At 36.7% G+C, this 22,517-nt stretch overlaps 1 protein-coding gene across 1 annotated transcript in view; it reads left to right on the top strand.

Moving 5' to 3' along the window:
• ATF2 (activating transcription factor 2) overlaps positions 1-18,800 on the top strand; it is a 78,674-nt gene extending 59,874 nt beyond the window's left edge. The window contains exons 13-14 of the mRNA XM_004601172.2: positions 10,971-11,076; positions 16,267-18,800. Of these exons, the coding sequence (XP_004601229.1) occupies positions 10,971-11,076; positions 16,267-16,493 (333 nt within the window). The 3' untranslated portion in view covers positions 16,494-18,800. The remainder of the gene's footprint in view (positions 1-10,970; positions 11,077-16,266) is intronic.
• The last annotated feature ends 3,717 nt before the right edge of the window (positions 18,801-22,517 follow it).

The following is a 22,517-nucleotide window of genomic DNA, read 5'->3' as shown; positions in this document are numbered from 1 at the left end:
CACAATGGGTAGGGCGTTTGCCTTGCATGCAGTCGACCTGGGTTCGATTCCCAGCATCCCATATGGTCCCCTGAGCACCACCAGGAGTAAAGTGAGTGATGTGACCCAAAAAGCGCAAAAAAAAAAAAAAAAAATTAGGTAGATAACTTTAGAGTTATGAAATGAATCCTAAATTTAGGTGTAACTTTAGGAATGACGTGCTGTTATAGTGACGAAGATGGGATTGAGAAACATGGATGTTTTGGGAAGAAAGTAGTCAAGTTATAGTTTTACTGTTTTAAGTGGATGTATGACTTAAGAAATTTTATTATGTGTTACAGTTCTCAAAATAAAAAAGGAAATAATTACAAATTAATGTAAGAGTTATCATAGAACTTTATGAATGACAGCACGGAAAAACTCTTTTACTGAACTGACATGAATTTTATGGTACCCCTGCTATTCTTCTCTCAGATATTCATTCTTTGAACTAATATTTCTAGTAACTTTAATTTTGTAATCATCTTATTTTGCATACTTGCAAGACTGCTTGTATTTGTAATCTGGGTATGATTTAAAACTGCACCAGTTGATTATTTTACTCTGTGACTAATGTATGGATAACTATGTCAGAACAAACATTCTAACACAAAACATTTTGAGTGGGAAAATTTTTTTTAATTCAATTTTAGAAACTGACCATTTCAGTTTTTAGAGTATAATTAATATATACCTATAATATATTTGGAGAGAAAAGATTTCTTACAGTCTGCCAGCAGCAAAACTGTTAACTGTGAAGAACAGAAGAATGACTTATAAAGAAATTGAGTGTCAAACAAATAATTAAATTCTCCTTTATGTGTTAACATTTATCAACTCAACATTTCCTCGATCCTTTACACAATGTACAGACTTAGCTGATCAGCTATTGTGGGCAGTAATAACCCATGATTACTTACAGATTATATATAATGAAAGTTTTATTAAGTATTGAGGTTTTAGTGTTTATATTTTCCCCAAGTTCACATTAAACATTAAAGAAAATATTATTTCCCCATTCACTGAATTTATATTTCTGCTTTATAAGGCCATTGTAAAAGGGCAGTTTCATCAATTGTACTAGAGAAAATCATGGTAATTTAGTCCAAGAATTAGATTTTGTTGATTATAAATTACAATTCTGTTTTAGAAGTAATATATGATTTTGTTGTCTTGAAATGTTCTAATCTCTATGGCTTTTTCTTAAACTTAGTTTATAATTTCAGTATGTATCATTTATAAGTAAAAAGCAGAGTTTTTCCTTACAATAATAGAGAGTTCCTTAACAATATACTTAGTGGATGAAACTTGGAGATTTTGCTTTTAAAACTTTGGTATCACTGGGACCAAAGATACAGTACAGCAGTAAGGTGCTTGCCTTGCCTGTGGTTGACCCAGCTTCAGTCGATTAATCTCTGACTGCAGAACTAGAGTAAGCCCTGAGCAACTCTGGGTGTGGCCCCAAAGCAAACAAAACACCGACCAGGTATTACTTATACTGAATCAGGGATGTAGCTCAAGTGATTCGGTCCTGGGACTTGATGCTTCCCTTGCAAACACCTTGTGTACCCCCACCCCCAAACTAAATAAAGTTTGTGTTATTGAAACTATAGATATTGCAAAAGTTTATAGCACTCAATAAATTAATAGAAGCAGTCTTTGAGAGCTGGATATGTGAGTTTTCACTCATAAGTCAATATATGGAAAAGGCTTTATTGGTTCATTGATATATAATAAGTATGTAGTAAAATCTATTCCTCATACTTCATAAAAATTTAAATTTCTGTATTGTTACTTGAAATAAAAAGGAGTAGCAACAAATAGAAGATATGACATAGTGCCTATTTATTTTAGTTTTTGAAAAATATTATCTGGTATAACTTTATCCCCACTCTCAAGTTTTAAATATTTTAGAGAAGTTTTAAAATTGCATTCTGGAGGGGGGGAATGGGTAGTAATGATACAACTCTGCCTCATGCATTTTGTTCTGGGTTTCAGATTTAGATTTTTGTTGACCAACTTTTACTAAAAAGCTCTCAAATTTAAAGGCTTAGTACTAGAGAAGTGGTGAGAGTGGGCATGAGCCAGAAAGAGAGAGACAGACATAGAAAGATTGCACTCATCTGTGGAATATAGAATAACAGAGTAGGAGACTAACACCCAGGACTAGTAGAAAAAAGTACCAGGAGGCTGACTCCATGGCTTGGAGGCTGGCCTCACATTCTGGGGAGAGGGCAACTCAGAGAAGGGATCACCAAGTATAAGGCGGTCGGAGGCCATGGGGGGGGGGGGGCGGGAGGGTGATATGTGCTTAATGTAGACTAGAGACTGAACACAGTGGCCACTCAACACCTTTATTGTGAACCACAACACCTAATTAGAGAGAACAAAAGGGAATACCCTGCCACAGTGGCGGGGTGAGGTGGGGGGAGATGGGTTTGGGGAGGGTAGGAGGGATGCTGGGTTTACTGGTGGTGGAGAATAGGCACTGGTGAAGGGATGTGTTCTCGAACTTTGTATGAGGGAAACAAGAGCACAAAGATGAGTAAATCTGTAACTGTACCCTCACGGTGATTCACTAATTAAAAATAAATAAAGGAGAAAAAAAATTAGAAAAAAAATAAAGGCTTAGTACTATTAAGAAAATCAAGTGAGTTAGAAAAGTGTTGTAACTGCACCATGCAAATACGACTTTGTTATTTATTTTGTTGTTAACACCTGTTGTGTGCAGAGCATAATAGTAAATACAGGAGATATGTGTGAAGAGGCCAGTGTCCTAGCACTTAACATAATTTGTAGTCTGGCAGAGGAGACTAGTAGTCAAAGCATGACAATAAAAGGACCAATTCTATTAGTTTTGCAACGTAGTTTTAAAATTTAAGTCTATCATTTTGTTCTCTAGTGGGACTTGATGCATTCATAATAAACCCTTGGAACACTGATGGGAACCTTAATACTTCATTTAAAATTAGGATTTTTTTCCCCCTTTACTCCCCACTTTTTTTGAAAAAGGGCGCCATTCCTGATGGTGCTGGGGGCACAAAATGTGGTGCTACGATTCAGACCACTTCTGGGTTTTAGCTGCATGCTAGGCAAGAACCTTACCTTTGTGCTGTCTCTCCAACCCTGCAGAATCTTAATACTTTAAAAATACATTTTTTAAATTGAATCACCATGAGATACAGTTACAAAGCTATCATGATTGAGTTTCAGTCATACAGTGATCAAACAGTGTAGCTTTCCCACCAGTGTAGCTTTCCCACCACCAATGTCCCCAGCATTCCTATTCTCCCGACTCCTACCCCACACTCCCCTACCCTCACTGCTACCCCCTCCCCCGTCTCTATGGCAGGCTCCTTCCTTCTTACTCTCTCTCTACTTTGGGACATATGGTTCACAATACAGATACTGAAAAGTTATGGTTCACAATACAGATACTGAAAAGTCATCATGTTTGGTCCTTTGTCTACTTTTAGCACACATTTCCTATCCCAAGCAATCCCTCCAACCATCACTGACTTAGTGGTTCCTTCTCAACTTCCAACCATGGAGCAGTTTTCCTGGATCTTGACTCTACTGTCCTTGGGTGTTAGTCTCATACTATATTATTTTATAAGACTCTTAATACTTTAATCATTAATTTTATAAGGACAGTATGAAGAAAATATATCTAAAGCAGTAAGAAATTTGCCAAAGAATATATTCAATATTTGCTCCTTAATTTTGGCAGTAGTGACTGAACTAGAATGTCAAAAATCATAAGTATGGAATTTAGTCATCAATCTGTGACCAGATATTAAAAGTTTTGATTGATGAATCACCTGATTTTTTTGGCCATTATTTTATCAATTTGATCAATTTAAGATTAATGTTTTTAAAAGTTTGATCAATTTAAGATAAACATTTAGAAAAGTTAACTTCATTACTAGCTTATAATTTTCGAGTGACCATATTACTATATTTTGCCACATGATTGGTCATTGCCACCACTTAATCACGCTGGTTTTCAGTCCAAAATTTGTCTTTTAATCTTTTAAAAAGCTTTACATAACATGGGACCAGAGAGATAGTACAGTGGAGAAGATGCTTTCCTATACACATCTGATCTGGGTTCAATCCATGCACCACATATGGTCCTCAAGCCCTACTGGGAGTGATCCCTAAACACAGAGCCAAAAGTGAACCCTGAGCACAGCCAGGGCCGCTGTGCATGTTTACAGTCCTGTATGTTTTGTTGTTGTTGTTTTAAAAAAAAAAAACTTCTGTTGAATCACAGTGAGATATACATGGTTTCAGCGTTGTTCATGATTTGGTTTCAGTCATAAAATATTCCAACACCCATCCTTTCATCAGTGTCCTCAGTTTTCCTACCGACCCCTCATCCCTCCTCCCACCCCTTCTGTGTTATGTCAGGTGCACTTTCTCTCTGTCTGTCTCTCTCCCTCTCCCTTATTTTTCTCCCTCCCTCCGTCCCTGTTCCTTCCTCTCCCCACCACCTCTTACCTCCCGCCCTCCTTTAGGCCTATGGCTTGCAATACAGATACTCAAAGGTTATCATCTATCCCTTTCCTACTTTCAACACTAAGTTCTTTAGTTCAGAGTGATCATTACTATTATTGTCATACTGGTACCTTATCTATATTGCCTTCACCCCCCAAGTATTTATGGCAGTCTTCCAACCATTGACCATTCCTTCTGGCCCCTGTTTTTCCTGTATCCCGTTGCTCATCAATTTGCTCAGGCGGGCTCCAGTAACATCTCCATTGTGAGACTTGTTGCTGTTTTTGGCATATCAAATACGCCACGGGTAGCTTGCCAGGCTTTGCCTTGCGGACGAGATACTCTCAGTAGCTTGCCGGGCTCTCCCGAGAGGGACGGAGGAATCGAATCCGGGTCGGCTGCATGCAAGGCAAGCGCCCTACCCACTGTGCTATTGCTCGAGCCCTCTGTTTTTCCTAGCCTTGAATATTAGTCTCACACTTTTTTTAAACATCCCACAAATGAGTGCAGTGTTTCTATGTCTGTCCCTCTTCTTCTTACTCATTTCACTCAGCATAATACTTTCCATACCCATCATTTATAAGCAAATTTCATAACTTCATTTTTCCTATACAGCTGCAAAGTATTCCATTGTGTAGATGTACCAAAGTTTCTTTATCCAGTTGTCTGTTCTCCAACACTTAGTTTGTTTTCAGATTCTGGCCATTGTGAATAGTGCTGTAGTGCATATAGAAGTGCAGGTTGCATTTCTGCTGTGTGTCTTTGGGCCCCCAGAGTATATTCCCAAAAGTGGTATTGCTGGGTCAAATGGAGCTCAATTTCTTATTTTTTAAGGAATGTCCATATTGTTTTCCAAAAAGACTGGACCAATTGGCATTCCCACCAACAATGAAGGAGAGTCCCTTCCTCTCCACATCCTCACCCACACTAGTGGTTCTTGTTCTTTTGGATGTGTGCTAGCTTCTATAGTGTAAGATAATTTCTCATTATTGTTTTGAATTTGCATCTTCCTGATTAGCGATGTAGGGCATTTTTCATGTGTCTTTGACCATTTGAATTTCTTTGAGGACATTTCTGTTTATTTGTTTTCCCCATTTCCTTCCTGGTTTGGGCTCTTTTTGTTTGTCATTTTCCAAGATCTTAAGGTGTGAAGTCCAGTTATTTACATCAGACCCATTCTTCTTTCCTGTTATATGCTTGCAAAGCAACAAACTTTTCTCTTAACACTGCTCTTGCTGTGTCCCACAAGTTCTGGTACCTTGTTCTCATTGGATTCCAAGAATCTTTTGATTTCCTCTTTGATTTCATTGCTAACTCACTGGTTGTTTAGTAGCAAGCTGTTAAATTTCCAAGTGTTTGACTTGATTCTCCATTTCTATGTGTGATTAACTTCTATTTTCAGTGCATCATGGTCTGAAAAGATAGTTGAAACAACTTCTAACCTCTTAATTTTAGGAAGGTATGTTTTATGGCCCAGCATGTGGTCTCTCTTGGAAAATGTCCAGGTGCACTGGAGAAGAATGTATGTTCGGCTTTTGGGGAATGAAAAGTCCTGTACATATTTACTATTCCCCTCTTCTGTTTCATCCTTCAAAGCCAATATTTCCTAACTGAGCTTTAGTCTACTTGATCTTTCAAGGGGTGACAAGGCAGTTAGTTACACCCTGTCTTAGAAGAAGTGGTGGTGGTGCAGGGGGACTTGGGTTTTTTGGGCCATATCTGGCTCTGCTCAGGGATCATTCCTGGTGGTACTCAGGTGACCATATGTGATACCAGCAGTAGAACCAGTGTTGATTGTGTACAAAGTAAGTCCCTTACTGGCACTATATCTGACCCCTACATCCTCCCATTTTTTTGCAAAAAAAAAAGAAGGCATAAGATCTGAGTATGCAGTGAAATATGGTAATAGAGTGGACACAATATTGACAGTGCCAAAATAATTCCATTCAGTTTTGGATCAGCATATTCTTCTTCAGCTCTGTGTTACCTTATAAATATAGTTGTTTTGACATAAATGGTAAGTGCTCACAAGTTGCTATTTACGTTTTTAAAATACTTTCATGTGTCTATTTCACATCTTAAAAATGACACTAGAAGATAATTCTGCATATTTTACAAATAATTTAAGAATAATACTGCCAGAAGGCCTTTAGGAGGCTAAAGTCAATTAAAATTCAGTTTAAAAATAACCCTTGGAGCAGCTGGAGTGGTAACACAGCAGGTAGGGTGTTTACTTTGCAAACGGCCGACCCGGGTTCGATTCCCAGCATCCCACATGGTCCCCTGAGCACCACCAGGAGTAATTCTTGAATGCATGAGCCAGGAGTAACCCCTGTGCATTGCCGGGTGTGACCCAAAAAGCAAAAAAAAAGAAAAAAAACACTTGGACAAGACAATAGAGAAGTAAAAATTTCTCTTTAGTTATTTATTTTTTTTCAGTTAATTTTTTTTTTTTTTGCTTTTTGGGTCACACCCAGCAATGCACAGGGGTCACTTCTGGCTCATGCACTCAGGAATCACCCCTGGCGGTGCTCAGGGGACCATATGGGATGCTGGTAATTGAACCCGGGTCAGCCGCGTGCAAGGCAAACGCCCTACCTGCTGTGCTATCACTCCAGCCCCTAATATTTTTCTTAATTTTAGTAACTTAAGATACTTTGCCTTAACTAGCTTTTTATCATTATATAAATACAAATACTAGCAAGTCTTTCACCGCTTCATTTTTTTTCATCCTAAGGTCTGTGCAGAGAAACTTTTTTTTTTTTAGGGGTCGCGATACACTGGCAGGCTTTAGTGCTGTGGTTGGCTCTGTGCTTGAGAGACACTCCTGCAGTGCTTGGGGAAATACAGTGCTGGGGATGGAACCCACGTCTCCTGCACAAAGCAGGCACTGTAGCCCACTGAGCTGTCTCTCTGGCCCCTGTGTATAGAATCTAGTGCTGGGGAAAAGAGGGGTGTAGAATCTTTAGGAATCTTCTCATTACACATACGGATTTTACATATCTGTATATTAATAAGTATATGTATGATGTATATGCCTTTCTTATTGAGGAATACTTTGTTATTTAATTTTGATGAATAGCAGCATTCTTCTATATTTTATCTTTTCGGCATATGTGTTTGCAAATTACAATGTTAAGTTTCTATTTTGGATTTTCTCTTTAAAGTAAAGAAGTGTGATACCATTTTAATATTCAGTCTACAAAAATATAAGTTGTTATAATGAAAGTCGCGTGCCTTACCTTTTTAGATTTCAGAGTGCATTACCCATTGTTAGCTAGTGGCATCTTCGCATTTGTTCATGTGTTAATGGACCAGGTAATCTAATTAGTTGAACAGCTATAATACTACCAACTAATTGTTAATCCTTTTAGAATTATTTAAATCAGCTCTTTATATCAATTAGATAATTAGCTGATAGATGCTTTTAGGAATGTTTTCTAATACAGCATTAAATTTCCAAATCTACGTGATGAATATAACAGTATTTAAGAGAGAAGACTTCTGTGATTTTAAAAATTCTGTAGTGGAGACATAACAGAAAATTAACTGTTACTTATGTTAGTGAGATTGTTGACATAAAGAATGAGATTAGAAATCTGGGGAGAGTTCAGCTAGTGCTTGGCACTGCATGGTCCCCCAAGCACCAAGCTGGAATAGCCCCTGTACACTGAGATGTGGCCACAAAACAAAACAAGAGAAAAGAATGAAACACTAGGACATCTGGCCAGTGTATTGTTTAAGCTATTTCATTTCCTCTTAATTGAGTTTTTTTTCCCTCCACCCACACATCCTAGATATAGCATTATCATTGTCATGTCTAAATATTGTACCTACCAATCTATGGCAGGCTATATACTAAGATCTGAGAATACATAGAGCAAAAAATGCCGGATCTTGAGAGTCTGGTAGAGGTATGAAACAAGTAAGCCAAAAAATTTTAAAAGTTCAGTGCCAGAAAGATAGTACAGGATATTAGATGCTTTCCTTGCAACTAGTCAACCCAGGTTCAAATCGTAGGTACCACATAAGGTTCCTTGCACACTGCCAGGTGTCACTCCCAAGCACAGGGCCAGCAATAGCTTCTGAGCACCAGGTGTGGCCCCAAAACAAAGAAAATCCTGTGGGATAAGTACTGTTACAGAGATACCCAAATAATGATTACATACACACCCATATATTAATTTAAAATACTTAAAGTATATTACACATAAGTTAGTGCCAATTACCAACTTTTGAGTTAGAAATGATTTGAATTTAATAAGTTGGTAACATTATAATGTACTAATTTTGAGAACTTCCGTTTATTTGGACTTTAACTATATAGATTTAATTAGTGAGCACAAGTTAAATGAAAAAATTAAACAAATGTACATAAAAAGCTCAGAAACGTCATTTCTAGCCCTTGTTTTCTTAACCAGAAAGCTGGATTTCAGATAAGTTAGCAGCTAAGACTCATTATGCCTCCTTAGGTAGTCAATGGCAGAAATGGGAAAAAAAAAAAATAAAAGGAATTAAAGTCAAGCAATGTGAACTTGAATCTGTTAGGTCAAATAACTCTCACACTGCAAACTACCAGTGTTTTAAAAAGCACAGTGCAAAAATTAGCATTTGTAACGGAACAATTAATGAAAAGCTTAAATTTTATCTAGAATATTGTACTTGAAATAAGTCGTGGTAATCAAAGAACAAAACTGTTGGGCTGGGGAACTAGTCCAGCAAGTCGGACGATTGTCGGAGAAATCCAGCAACCCAGGCAAGCATGGTTCAATCCGGCAGTACATATGGTTTCCAGAGCACGGCTAGGAATGATGCCTGAAAGGAGTAAGTCTGATCTTTGCTGGGTATGGCCCAGCAATCAAAAATCTGTTAAAAGAGCTGGAGAAGATGGAAGCTCATGTAAAACTTTTTCTTTGGACGTATATGATCCTGAGTTCAGTCTCTTGTCATTATGAAAAGTTAATTATATAATTTTAAAAAAACTGTTACAGTGGTATGGTGCTGAAGAGATAGCACAATAGGTAGGGTATACCTACCTTGCATACAGCTGACCCAAATTTGATCCCTGGTACCACAGTTTGTCTCCTGAGCACATCACCAGGAGTGATCCCTTGAGCACAAAGCCAGGTATAGGCACTGAGTACTTTCAGGTTGGGGCGCAGGGCAGGGATTGTGGGGAGGAGACAGAGACTGATATATATATATATATACATACATACACACACAATGGCGTACTGCTTGACTTTTAAAAGGGACCAGAGGGATTATGTAGTAGTGGGTAGGGTCTTTTCCTTGCACACACAGAAGCATGGGGTTTGTTACCTAGCATCCCATAAGGTCTCCTGAGCCTACCAGGAGTGATCCTTGAGCTCAAAGCCAGGAATGAGCCCTGAACACTGCTGGTGTGGCAAAAAAAAAAAAAAAAATGCAGTTTGCAGTGGAATTAGAAAGTATCATGTTCAATAAAATTAGTGAAAAGGAGAGGGACAGATACAGAAAGATTTTGCTCATATGTGGGATATAAAGAAATACAGTAAGAGAGTAACAAACGACCAGAGGCAATAGAACCTGAGAACTGGTCTGCAGAACTTAAGCTTCCCAAGCCAGTAGGGTTGGCAAGAGAGGGTAGGACACAAGACAATGGTGGAGAGAAATGGACCCTCCTTTGGAGAGTGTGGTGTTGGAATGATGTATGAATGAAATCCAAAATCCTCTCATTAACACTGTTACAAATCACAGTGCTTCAAGTAAGGTATTCATGTTGGAGACACATCCAATATGCTCAGGGATTACTCCTGGCGCTACACGCAGGAATTACTCCTGTCAGTGCTCCAGGGGGCATACGGGATGCCAGGGATCCATCTCAGGTCAGCTGCATGCAGGGTAAGCAAGCACCCTACCCACTGTACTATCTCTGGCCCCAGATAAAAAAGTTTAAAAAATAAAATAAAATTTTGTGTCAGTACTTCTAGTTATCTTTTTATTAATGACAAGAAATCATATTATTAATAATCTGGTATATATTATTTGAAAGTTTCTTACTTTCTGCTATATCAGATTGATTTTAAAACTCCCTCAAGGGGTTTCTCAGAAGGGCTTGTAGGTTGTGGTGGAGTAGTATTTGATCCCAGACACCACTCAAAAAAGGCAGAGTTGTTACTGCTGAGCCAAGCTCCCTTCTTGGGCCGAAAGATGTGGTTCAGTAGTAGAGCACTAGCCGTGCATGTGTGAGTCTCTGATTTTGATCTTAGCACCAGGCCAAATTAAAACAAGTTGCAGTTTTTGTACTAATACCAAAATCAGAAAGCTAATGTATACCGATTTAAGCAGGATTTTCAGCAGTTCCTTAATACTGTTAAAGATGTCCTATGTTTATTGCTTCATCTTTCCTGTAAACAGTAAAAAATGTTTAGTCTGATGTTGGTAAGGTACATAAGTTGTTTCTTCTCCAGAGTGAAGTCACCCTGCTGAGAAATGAAGTGGCACAGCTGAAACAGCTTCTTCTGGCTCATAAAGATTGCCCTGTAACCGCCATGCAGAAGAAATCTGGCTATCATAGTGAGTAATGTTCCATTACCTACAGCCTTAGGCTGCATCGGTGAAATACTGCTAGAATGAGCCACGCTGCCATTTAAAACATGGAGGCTGCACTTGTAATATTTAATATAATAATAAACATCAGAACTTCTGCACAGTTATATTGGAAGGGGAGGACACATATCAAGAATCTATAGTTTTAAAATTTTCCTATTTCTAGCTTTATTTCTGAAGGATTACTAACGATCAGCAAAACGAGCTAATAATTTAAGATGTACTGCTAGTAGTGGTGATGTTTTCTCAGATTAACACTATGTTAAGATTGACTGGATGAAATACTGTTTTCAAACCTTGTATTCAGAAATGATGAGATTTGAGCAAGGTTTTTTAAAGAGGGAGGGGCAGGTATCTTGGCTTAAGGATAAGGTATCCTTTTGTTTAGATACCACAATACTATAGAGTTTTTTTTCTTCAATTGTGGTGAATCTTTATATTGTGCCTTTGACACATACAGATATCAAAATAGAACCATATTCAAATGATCTGCTTGTAAATTTTCTCTTAAATGTCCTCTAACCCTCTCTACCCCCCAAGCAAATTCTATTTTCAGCACTTTAGAGGTTAATTGTTCTTTTTTCTTTTTGTAATGTCCTTTTTATTTTGGATAAGATGCACAGTGTTGGAACCAGCTGTTACTCCTGAATAAATGGCCAATTTTGTCCATCTTACACAAATTTGTAACAAATAACAGAGCTGGGAATGCATTAGGCTACATTCATAATATATAACCCACAGCTTTCCTTTTTATGATTTAGTGATATTTCAGGATATTTGTAAATGTGAAGATTGTTTCAACCATATGTATCCACTTCATTTTAATTTGCCAGTGTCAGTAATTCAAAAGAAAGAAACATTTTGTGTTGGATACAAACAGTTCCTCAGGTGCTCACAATAAAATTTAATGGCCACCATCTTTACTTGTAGTCATTGTAAGCAGTTTCATCAGAATGGGCAATATTTTTTAATTTAAAAGATTGAGTAGATTTTGCAACTCTCTATTGCCATATATATTTAGAACATTGATTTTTGTCGGTTTTGAACATATAAATCTTAGTCCTTTGGTATCTAGTCATTTTGACAGAACAGTGAAACACATTGAGGAGTAAATTGGAGCCATATAGAAATATGTTCAAGGTTTGTATTAACAATGATTGCTGCAGGGATGAGACCATTATGGCTCCCATCTGACTTAACATAATTTTCTATAGAAGCTACTGAGTTCAGCATTGGACATACAGGATTTTCTGAAAAGACTTCCTGCATTTTGATTGTTCAAAAGGAAACAGAAAAAGAGTATAAAATTGAAAGGAAAAATTCTTAAATTACATACATTTCAAAATTATCTGTTAATTTATTACATAATTATGACAATCTTATCTCTGGTAGTACATGCTCAGCAAATGCAAAATAATTTTTCAGAAATGCAGAAGAAATCTGCATTTCTTAAAGTGTATAAATGTATGGGTTTATTACTATATTCTCAAATAATTGAAAATCCAGATTGGCAAGTTGTTAATGAATATACATCGTGTGTGTGTGTGTGTGTGTGTGTGTGTGTGTGTGTGTGTGTATGCACGCACACGCATGCGCACATGCAAGTGCAAGAAATGAACAAGACAGTTTTGCCTGTGGGGCATTATTATTCTTTTCCCCAGTGTGGTCATGTAGGTAATCGGATTGAAGTAAATTGTAGTTCTAGCATAAAATTAGATATCTTCACTCTTGGGAGATAATTGAGTTTTACAGAAATTTTAAGGTGATTTTTGTTTTCAAATTTTAAATATTTGGGGAAAATTGAGCTCCCTATTGTTATAGAGATTGACTTAAGTTTTTGAGGAAACGTAAGGAATTTTACAAATACCTAGCATTATTCATCATATTATAGCATAGAGCAATTCCTTTTGGTAGTGAGTTGTAATAATTGTTGTCTCTGAAGCAATTGTGAAAGAAAATAAGATTTTGAGAAGTTAAGGTTTATTGCAAAGTCTTGCAGTTATTGGTGACAGTATGTAGTCACTTAATCATAGGGTCTCTTTTAAACACAGAAGTCCTACTTATCAGGAAACCTATCAGTCACAGGAAAACCACACCATCACATTTTTTTCATCTTAACATTTAAGTAATATGAAAAACATGAGTGAAAGTATGCACATTCTTTGGATTCCATGAAGTAAAAGCTTAGAATTATCTAATCATACTTTATTTTTAATGTCTGAACATAGTTTGCATTTTCACTTTCTGTAATTGTGAGAGGAAGACTTCTTTGTCCCAAAATGCAATTGAGAGCTTCTGTATTCAATAATGAAAATATTTATTTATAAAATAAATATATATGTATTATAAGTTGAGAACTTCAGAGAGATTGAATTTGTTTTGTCAAGCACCCGGTTTTTTATAGCTAAAGTATAGCTGAAAATTATTTTGAATGCAATAAGATTGCTTATATCTCTCGAAGGCTTGTGATTACACTAGTAAATTTTCTTTTAGAACTATCAATGCAGATATATCACATTATAAAGGTTTTATATATATACATATATAATTTGTAATTTCATAATTTATTAGTTGAGTGCCTAATTCTGTCACAGCCTAAAGATTTGATTTATCTAATTCTGGAAGTCTTAAGATAAGCACTTGTTTCTTACACTGTTTTCATTTTGAATCATTGCTTCTACTACTTATCCTTAAATCATGCATTCCAGCCTACTTCTTCTTTGAAAGCCGACATATCCCTAGAACTTTACACTAAATAAAAGACCAGTTTCTGGGGCTGGAGTGATAGCACAGCGGGTAGGACATTTGCCTTGCACGCGGCCGACCCGGGTTCAATTCCCAGCATCCCATATGGTCCCCCAGCACCACCAGGAGTGATTCCTGACTGCAGAGCAGGAGTACCCCTGTGCAATGCCGGGTGTGACCCAAAAAGAAAAAAAAAAAGACCAGTTTCTTTTGAAAATAGTATAAATGAGCAAAGAACGTTTTTAGGGATCCCTCCATTTAGACTCCCATTGCTAGACCAGAGAGAAAGTTTGATGGGCTGAGTGCATGTTTTACATGTAGGAGGCTTGATTTACTATCTGGCATCACATGGTCCGACCAGTGACTTTGGAGCAAAGTTTGGAGTAGGAAAACTAAGGCCGGGGCGGGCGGTGTAGGGATGGGGAAGAAGAACAAGCTGCCTTTACCAGTGTAAAGAATCCTTTCATATAATTTTTAAGCTTACTTATTGAAAAGCTTTTTTTAATTATGTGAGGTCAAATTAATATCCAGTGGTATGGTTTTTGCATTTATAGCATTTTAAACTAAAGATAGTATTTAGTCTTTTTAGTATATTTTACAGACTTTCTCAAAAATACAGGATTTAAGGTAAATGAATCGAGGTTCTGTGTGTATCGTATTTTAGAAAACCCTCAAATGAAGGATTTTATTCAAACTAAAAGTTGTGCTGGCCAGATTCCTCCCCACTTTATCATGTATGTTGCAAATTATGAAACAAGTCTTGCTTCATGGGATCTTAGTCTTTTAATAATTGGTTGTCAGAATGGTTATTTAGTAAGCAGTCCGGTATGTATTCTCAGATTTAATAGAAAACTTTCTCTTTTTCTGATTTCTAAACAGTTAATAATAATATTTTCATGCCAAGTTGAAGAAAATGATGTGTAAAGTAGTGTATCCAGTATGATAATTGTTCGGAGGATTTTAAAAGTAATACTGAACATTCTTTAGTCATATATACTTGTATGGTAAAATCCCAAGTGAAAAAAACAAGGGAATTTGTTATCAGAGCAGTAATTGCCTTTGCTGGGGAGTGGAGCCTTCAGAAAGTGTGTTATTGCTGATATCTTGTGTTAATTGGGACACTGTGCTCACAAACAATCATGTTATTCTATCTCATAACTTACATAGATTATAACTATATATTGTACATATGAAATTTTTTTTAATTATGGGATTCTGGTCTCTTAAAATATGAAAAAGATTTGTTGTTAAAACCAAAAAATTAGTAGATTAATTTTCATAAATACTTAGATTGCCCTTTCCTGAATATCTTTTCAATTGCAGTATGTAGTGTTTTATATGTTTTTATTTGAATACCAATTAATTCATGCAGCTATAAACAGCTGGTGGCATTTAGATTCTAAATATTGCTTATTCTCATGTGTATGCATCATTCGAATCAGGTGTTCTAATCATCCATGCTGTAGTAGATGGAGAATCATCCAGAATAAATATAGTTCTGGAGAATGTAAAGTGAGTAATTTGAAGGTATAATTTGTATGTAAGAATTCATTTTGTTTATGCATGTGCTTATACTTTAAAAAAATCTTTTGGGAAGAATGTCATGCCGGCAAACAGACTGGATTTGTTGTGTGTTTTGCCCAATAAGGACTTACATCTATAGGATGGTATCTCCCAGAGTCCTCTGCCCTTTTCTGTCTTAAGACCAGTTAGCAGATATTTCTGCTGCAGCATTTGCTACATTGGTACTCAGCTGTTTCCATCTCCCAGCCTTGCCTTTGTTTGACTAATGCAGGTAAAATTACCTACTTCTTGACATTACCCACTATAGCTATTCAATTCCAGTTATACCTATTTGCCTAAACAAGGAAATTTTGTAAGAATACTTCCAATTTTTATCTACTCTCAGTTCTTGCAGATTTTTTTGCCCATCTTTATTTTATTAAAACACCATGATTTACAAAGTTGTTCATAATACAATTGTCTCGGCATTTAGTATTCTAACACACCACCAGTGTGACCTTCCCTCCACCAGTGTCCCCAGTTTCCCTCCCATCCCCAACCTGCCCTCTTACGCACATATCAGATTACTTGTTCCAACAAAACTTGAAAGAAATGGCAAATAGAATGATCAGAGAATAAATCAGTAAGAGCCAATTTGTTATTGCTTTCTGATTTTAACCAATGTAAATGGAGAAATTTAAACTATTTCATACAATATAATAAAATGTTTATTCTCATTCATGTAAGTTTTCAACTCTGGAATCTAAGGTATTTATTGCATTAAATTTTATTTTATATTTGGATCTCATTATAGTGATCTTCCTGTCTTACTGTCATTAAGAAAGCTTTAAAAAGAATTCTGTCTTGCAGATGTTTTGCTTAAGAAATTGTCTTGTTTTTTCCACCTAGCTGCTGATAAAGATGATAGTTCGGAAGATCTGTCAGTGCCGAGTAGTCCACATCCTGAAGCTATTCAGCACAGTTCTGTCAGCACATCCAATGGAGTCAGTTCAACCTCCAAGGCAGAAGCTGTGGCCACCTCAGTCCTCACCCAGATGGCGGACCAGAGTACAGAGCCTGCGCTTTCGCAGATTGTTATGGCCCCTTCCTCCCAGTCACAGCCCTCAGGAAGTTGATTAAAACCTGCAGTGCAACAGTTTTAGATACCTATTAGTGACTTCAAAGGGAAATCAAGGAAAGACCAGTTTCCATTTATGTGAAATCTGTGGTTAAAAAAAATTTTTTTTTACTTGAAATGAAATTTGGCTCTAAAGGTGGTATAGCACCAATTGACGACCAGATCTAGTCTCTTGGAAAAAAAGACTGATTTTGCTTTTTTTAAAATAAATATTGTTAGATTTATTAAATTTTCTGTGCTAAATGTGTAAATTGTATTATGATTCATTGTGGTTTATTTCACTTTAGTTTGGTGGTATTTTAATAAATGGGGGTGTTACTGAATTTCTCTGTTTCAACTTCCTTTTTTTTGTTTTTTGCCACCTCTTAACCCTCAACTGTGATGGATGGTAGTATTGTTATATCATTTATACCAAAGTTCTGCATTATCCCTCTTGACTTTGTAATGGTGACAAGGTCATAAAGCACTAGCAAGGGAGAGATAGAAATTTGCTTTTAATCTTTTTGCCTTTTATTTTGCACATTATGCAAAAGGGAAAACATAAGAGAACACTTTTTAAGTGACTGAAACATGGTAAAAGACATAGTGCTTTTATGCACTCTCTAAATCAATATCAGTGCAGTTTCTTTTTTTTTAAGATTTTAACTGGACATGAATCTGGGGGTCCTTTATCATTTCAGAAATGACTATTAATAACTATTTTTTAAGTCTTAAATTCAGTATTTTAAACCCAATGTTTTGAAGCTAATGAAATTATATAATGTATGATACAGGGTTATCAGATAGCTAATCATTTTTATTGGGGTTTTGTTTTTGGTTTTGCAGATTTCAGGTTACAAACCAAGAAGTTTATGCATAATCAAGTATGATATGGTTGCCAGAAAAGCCTAAATTACTACTTAGAAAATTAAGACTGTTTACCCCCATTGTCTTGTACTTGCAAGCTAACTTGTACTTATTCTTGTGAAAGCACTGTCATCTTTTAGTAGCAAATTTTGATAATGTTTCTCGTGGGGAATAAATCAGTATCTATCTTTAGAACAATGTAATTATAATGTGGGAAACAAGAGTGAGTGAGAGAGCGTCTGTGTATGTGTGTGTGTGCGTGTATCTTTCAATAGTTTATTGCCAGCAATCTTTGCTTGAATGTTTAACGATGCCTTCAGTGTGATGCTGGCCAATAGATGATTGCAATTTAAAATGTCATTACTGTGCAGGCTTGGATAACTAACATTCCATGATGTAGTTTGTTTCTGATGAGATGATTGTAGGTACACTTTTCTCATTATTCAGTCATCTGTGGGATACTGAGTTTTCTAATGTGCCATTATCTATTTTTATTCTGCAGTTATGTTCAAAATACAGTACAATATTTTAAAATAGATTAAATTGTTAAAAATGAAAATAAAAAAGTAGTAGATGTGTGTAAGAAAACTTTGTAAAATAGTTATGAGTCTTACCCAGTAGCAACTTCTGGCATTCAAGCAGGATTCCATTGTGTAAATATATGTAATGCATTTATAATAAGTTGTGTGGTTTGTTCTGCATCCATACTACACTATTTGCTAAAGTCTCAGTGCTATCTCCTAATGAGACTGACATTTTAAAAATCTTTATGGAATATCCTTGATAATTCAAGGAAATATCCCACCTGCCTAAGTTTCAAACTGGGAAACATTCAGATTATACAAATGACATTTCAGGAGTTTTATGTATGAAGATAATAGACATTTTATTATTTGACTTATTCCCTAAAAAGCATTTTTTTAAAAAAAATATTTTTTTTTTACCTTTAACTGATTTTTTAATTTTAAATCAGTGTTTAATCATTATTTTGGTCCTAGTTAAGGAGTTGATCTCAAAGGCACAAAATATGAATTCTGCAAGAAGGCTATTTTTTATTGTAGTTTTTGGATGGGTTAGGAAAAGCCTCAATTTTTCACTCTCCTAAGTCCTTCGGTGCATTTTTATTTCATTCTATTATTTATGCAAGTTAAAGTTCTTGGTAACAGGAATTCTTGCCACTGTAAAATAAAACTACATAGATGTAAGAAGTCATGTAAATGGTTAATGAGCTTACCAAGGTTAGCAAAACTTTCATTGTAAATCAGTCTGTACTCAGCAAATAAAAATCATTATTAGTTGTATAAACTCAGATTCCATTTTGACTTTCAGGATGTCACACTACTTCTGTACCTAGCATTTTGGGTCCTTATATTTGCAATGTTACACAAACTGTACTATTTTCTTTCATGTGCAGTTTGCATGAGTAAACCATCAGAGAATAAATTCTATCTTTAAATTACGTTCATAATTTGTTTATTCTTTCCTAACATTTACAAAGTAACCATTTTACCCCCTTAGGGTTTTATTTACCCCTGGGATGGTGTGTATTTTCTGTGGTAAAACTTATTCCTTCTCAAGGACCTTTTAACTAGTCATTCCCCTTTTCTGCATTCACTCTAAGCCTCATCCATACACTGAACTTGCATGTCCCCCGCTTGACCTAACGCTAGCCACACACAGATCTACCTGCCTTTGATCATCTCTGGATAATTGCCCAACAGAACATCTTAAACATAACATAGCCAACACTGAACTCTTCCTCGCCTCTCCCCCTGCCCTCTCTCAGTCCTTTGTAAAGTGATGACAACTCAACTCTTCTAGTTGCTTGATCCCTAACAGCTCCATCTTGATGTCTCTGTTTTTTCATAGCTTGAATCCCCCCGCCCGCCCCGCAACAAGAGGTTTTGCCTGTTTCTCACAGCTCCTTCCCTGTTCTTCTCCCCCTCCCTTTGTTTTGTTTTGGGGAGCAGTGCCGAAGGGTTACTTCTGACTCTGTACTCCAGGATTACTCCTAGCAGTATTGGGGTTGGTTACATGTGAGTCAAGCACCTTAACTCCTGTACTGTCTGTCTGCCTCTCTCACTGTTTTTTTTTTTTCTTTCCTCCACCGAGAGACGCTTGGGGGCCACTCCCAGCAGTGCTTGGGAGACCATTCAGTGCTGGCGATTGAAAACGGGCCTCCTACAAGCAAAGCAGACCTTTGAGTTATCTGACCAGCTCACAGTCCACCTTTGAACCAGTCTTGCTGTCTGTCACCTCAACCTGCGCTTTCATCATTCTGTGCCCAGAATACATGTATCTTTTGATGTCTCTCACTTTCCCACATCCCCACTTAATAGTGCATGCTCATTTGCAGTAGCTAGAATCATTTTTTAAATGTAAGTTAGGCTACAGTACTCCTCCACTCCAAATCCTAGAATGTCACTCAGAACTGGAGTCCTTCACTATCGCCTGTGAGACCTTAGGTTTGTTCCCCCATCACTTCTAATTACACCTCTGACCTCTGTTGTAGGACTCAGTGAATGTGTGAGTCTACCAGATATCATTGTTCTAGGTGCTTGGGATACACCAATAACTAAAACTGAAAAAGCCCTGCTTTGGGAAGCTTACAATCCACATAGCGTCGTGGAATAAATAAGAAATAAGAAAATTTTGTAAGTAATGAGGGAGCCAGTTTTGCTAAAGATGATATGAAGAGATTCAGGTCTGTTACATTGAACCAGTTGGAGGAGGCAAAAAGTAGTAGCTGTTTTTGTTGTTTGTTTGAAAGTGCACATTCTAAGAAATGTACTTATTTTAGATTAATGTTTGATAAAAGACTTAAGACTTTCTTTAAAAGTGATAATTTCATGTTCATTAGAGAACATAGAACTCTGTGGGAAGGGGAAAAATGCAGAAGACAGACTTTTCTGGAGAAAAAAATATATATCAAGTGGTGAGATGCAAGTTGTATAGACTAATAGAAAAAGTGCAGTCAATTAAAATGTTTCCAAAAGTCAAAGATTTCACCTAAAATAATCCATGTGCTGTCAGGACCTACCATAGCAGAAAATAGAGGGAAGGGGCCATAGCTCAAAAGTACAATGTGTACTGCACATTTATGAGGGCCTGGGTTCAATCTCTTGTCACCAAAACAAATGTTTTATTATCTTTAGTAGCCATTCAAACCACCAGATCAAGACTTAACTGTAAAATAAGGCCAAGTTATTACCAAATAAGTTACCAAATAAGACCAGCGCTCAGACTAGAAGGATTGTGCCATTCAATAATGGACCATTGATTTCTATCTGGACATGCCAATGACTTCCTCACATGTATATGGTATTTTTTTCATTAGCTATCCAGAAGGGTGAGATGAATACAGTGTGGTCACAGTCCCTTCTGCCTCTTTTGGCATTGGAGTTTACATTAAAATCATTGTGTTTTTTTTGTTTTTCCTTTTCGGATCACACCCGGCAATGCTCAATGGTTTCTCCTGGCTCTGCACTCAGAAATCACCCCTGGCAGTGCTCAGGGGACCATTTAGGATGCTGGGAATTGAACCCGGGTCGGCTGCGTGCGAGGTAAATGCCCTACCCGCTGTGCTGTTGCTCCAGCCCCCTCATCATTCTTTAAACCAGAATCTAACAAAACAGTTGCTGTGGTTTTGCTAGGCATTGCTTCAATTATCTGACAGTATATTGAGAGTTTAGACCTTTTTTAAACTAGTTGGCTTACTTTATTCACTTCGTTTTATAACAACTTTTGCTTATTTGTGAAAGATGAGAATGTTCCTTCAAGATAGCCCTTTTAAAATTCATAATTTTTAAAAGCATGGAAACTATGAGACTGGTTTTCATAGTCCTAACAAAAATCAGACAAAAAATGAGGTTTGTTTATCAGGATCTAATATGATAACTTCTCTATTATGAATTTCATAACTGAGAACAAAGGCATTACATGAGGTTTATGAGGAAAGATGTCTATACCATGATCTTCCATTAAGACCCTTTCTTAATGTCCTTTTAATAGGTCTCTTGTTTGAATATAATTCAACTGGTAATTTTTTTAATTTGAAATTTAGATAGGTTGATCTGTCCATGCCTGGGTGTGGAGTAGGAGATTGCTTGTTTAAAGTCATAGCAGTAAAAAATAAAATAAGGCAATATTGTGCCTAATTGGAGCATGTAAAATTGTTTAAAAATTCTAAAATAGGGGCTGGAGTGATAGCACAGAGGGCAGGGCGTTTGCCTTGCATGCGGCCGACCCAGGTTCGATTCCCAGCATCCCATATGGTCCCCTGAGCATGGCCAGGGGTAATTCCTGAGTGCAGAGCCAGGAATGACCCCTGAGCATTGCTGGATGGGACCCAAAAAGCAAAAAAAAAAAAAAAAAAATTCTAAAATATTGACTTTCCCTAGTTGCTGAACTTTTAGGAAAATGCTTTTAATAATACACACTGATTTATTTGGCTTACCTAATCATGTCAAGTGATTTTCAGGAACACAAAGCTATTTGCTGGATCATAAATAACAATGTTCATAGTCTAACACATTGCAAATGAAATATTAGCAAAACTCAGATTTTTTTCTTGACATTGCAGACCAGTTCAGTTAAGACTGGCAGTAATTATTGTAGATATAGAATATATTTGGGACAAAGGTAGTATATGATTTTGGAAACATTTTGCTTCCTTGTCATTTTCACTCTGTTTATTCCTCAGAGTTGTGTAAGTGCCTCAAAGTTGGATAGATTTCTGTTGAAAACAACCTGGCCCAAGTATAAGAACTTGTAAAGATTATTATAAACCAGCTATAATTATCTAGTATCACATAGGCATGTGTGGATTAAAGTTGTTTATACTTCATTTTTCAATTTGAAAACTATTGTATATTAACTGATCAGATTACAAAAATATAGTGGATGCGTTAATTCATCCTTTAATCAGTGGTAGATTTAATCTCCCTGTTGCATTTCTCTCTAGCTTCTACAAAACTGCTGGTCTTTTGGGGCTGGAGAAATACCACAGTGGGTAGAGCGTTTGCCTTGCATGTGGCCTACCCGGGTTCGATTCCCAGCATCCCATATGGTCCCCTGAGCATTGCCAGGGAGTAATTCTTGAGTTCAGAGCCAGGAGTAACCCCTGTGCATTGCCAGGTGTGACCCAAAAAAGCAAGAAAAAAACCCTGCAGGTCTT

Source organism: Sorex araneus, chromosome X (genome assembly GCF_027595985.1).
Source record: "Sorex araneus isolate mSorAra2 chromosome X, mSorAra2.pri, whole genome shotgun sequence".
NCBI lineage: Eukaryota > Metazoa > Chordata > Mammalia > Eulipotyphla > Soricidae > Sorex > Sorex araneus.
The sequence above is the reverse complement of the archived record's forward strand: the minus strand, read 5'-3'. Positions and strand labels throughout refer to the sequence as shown.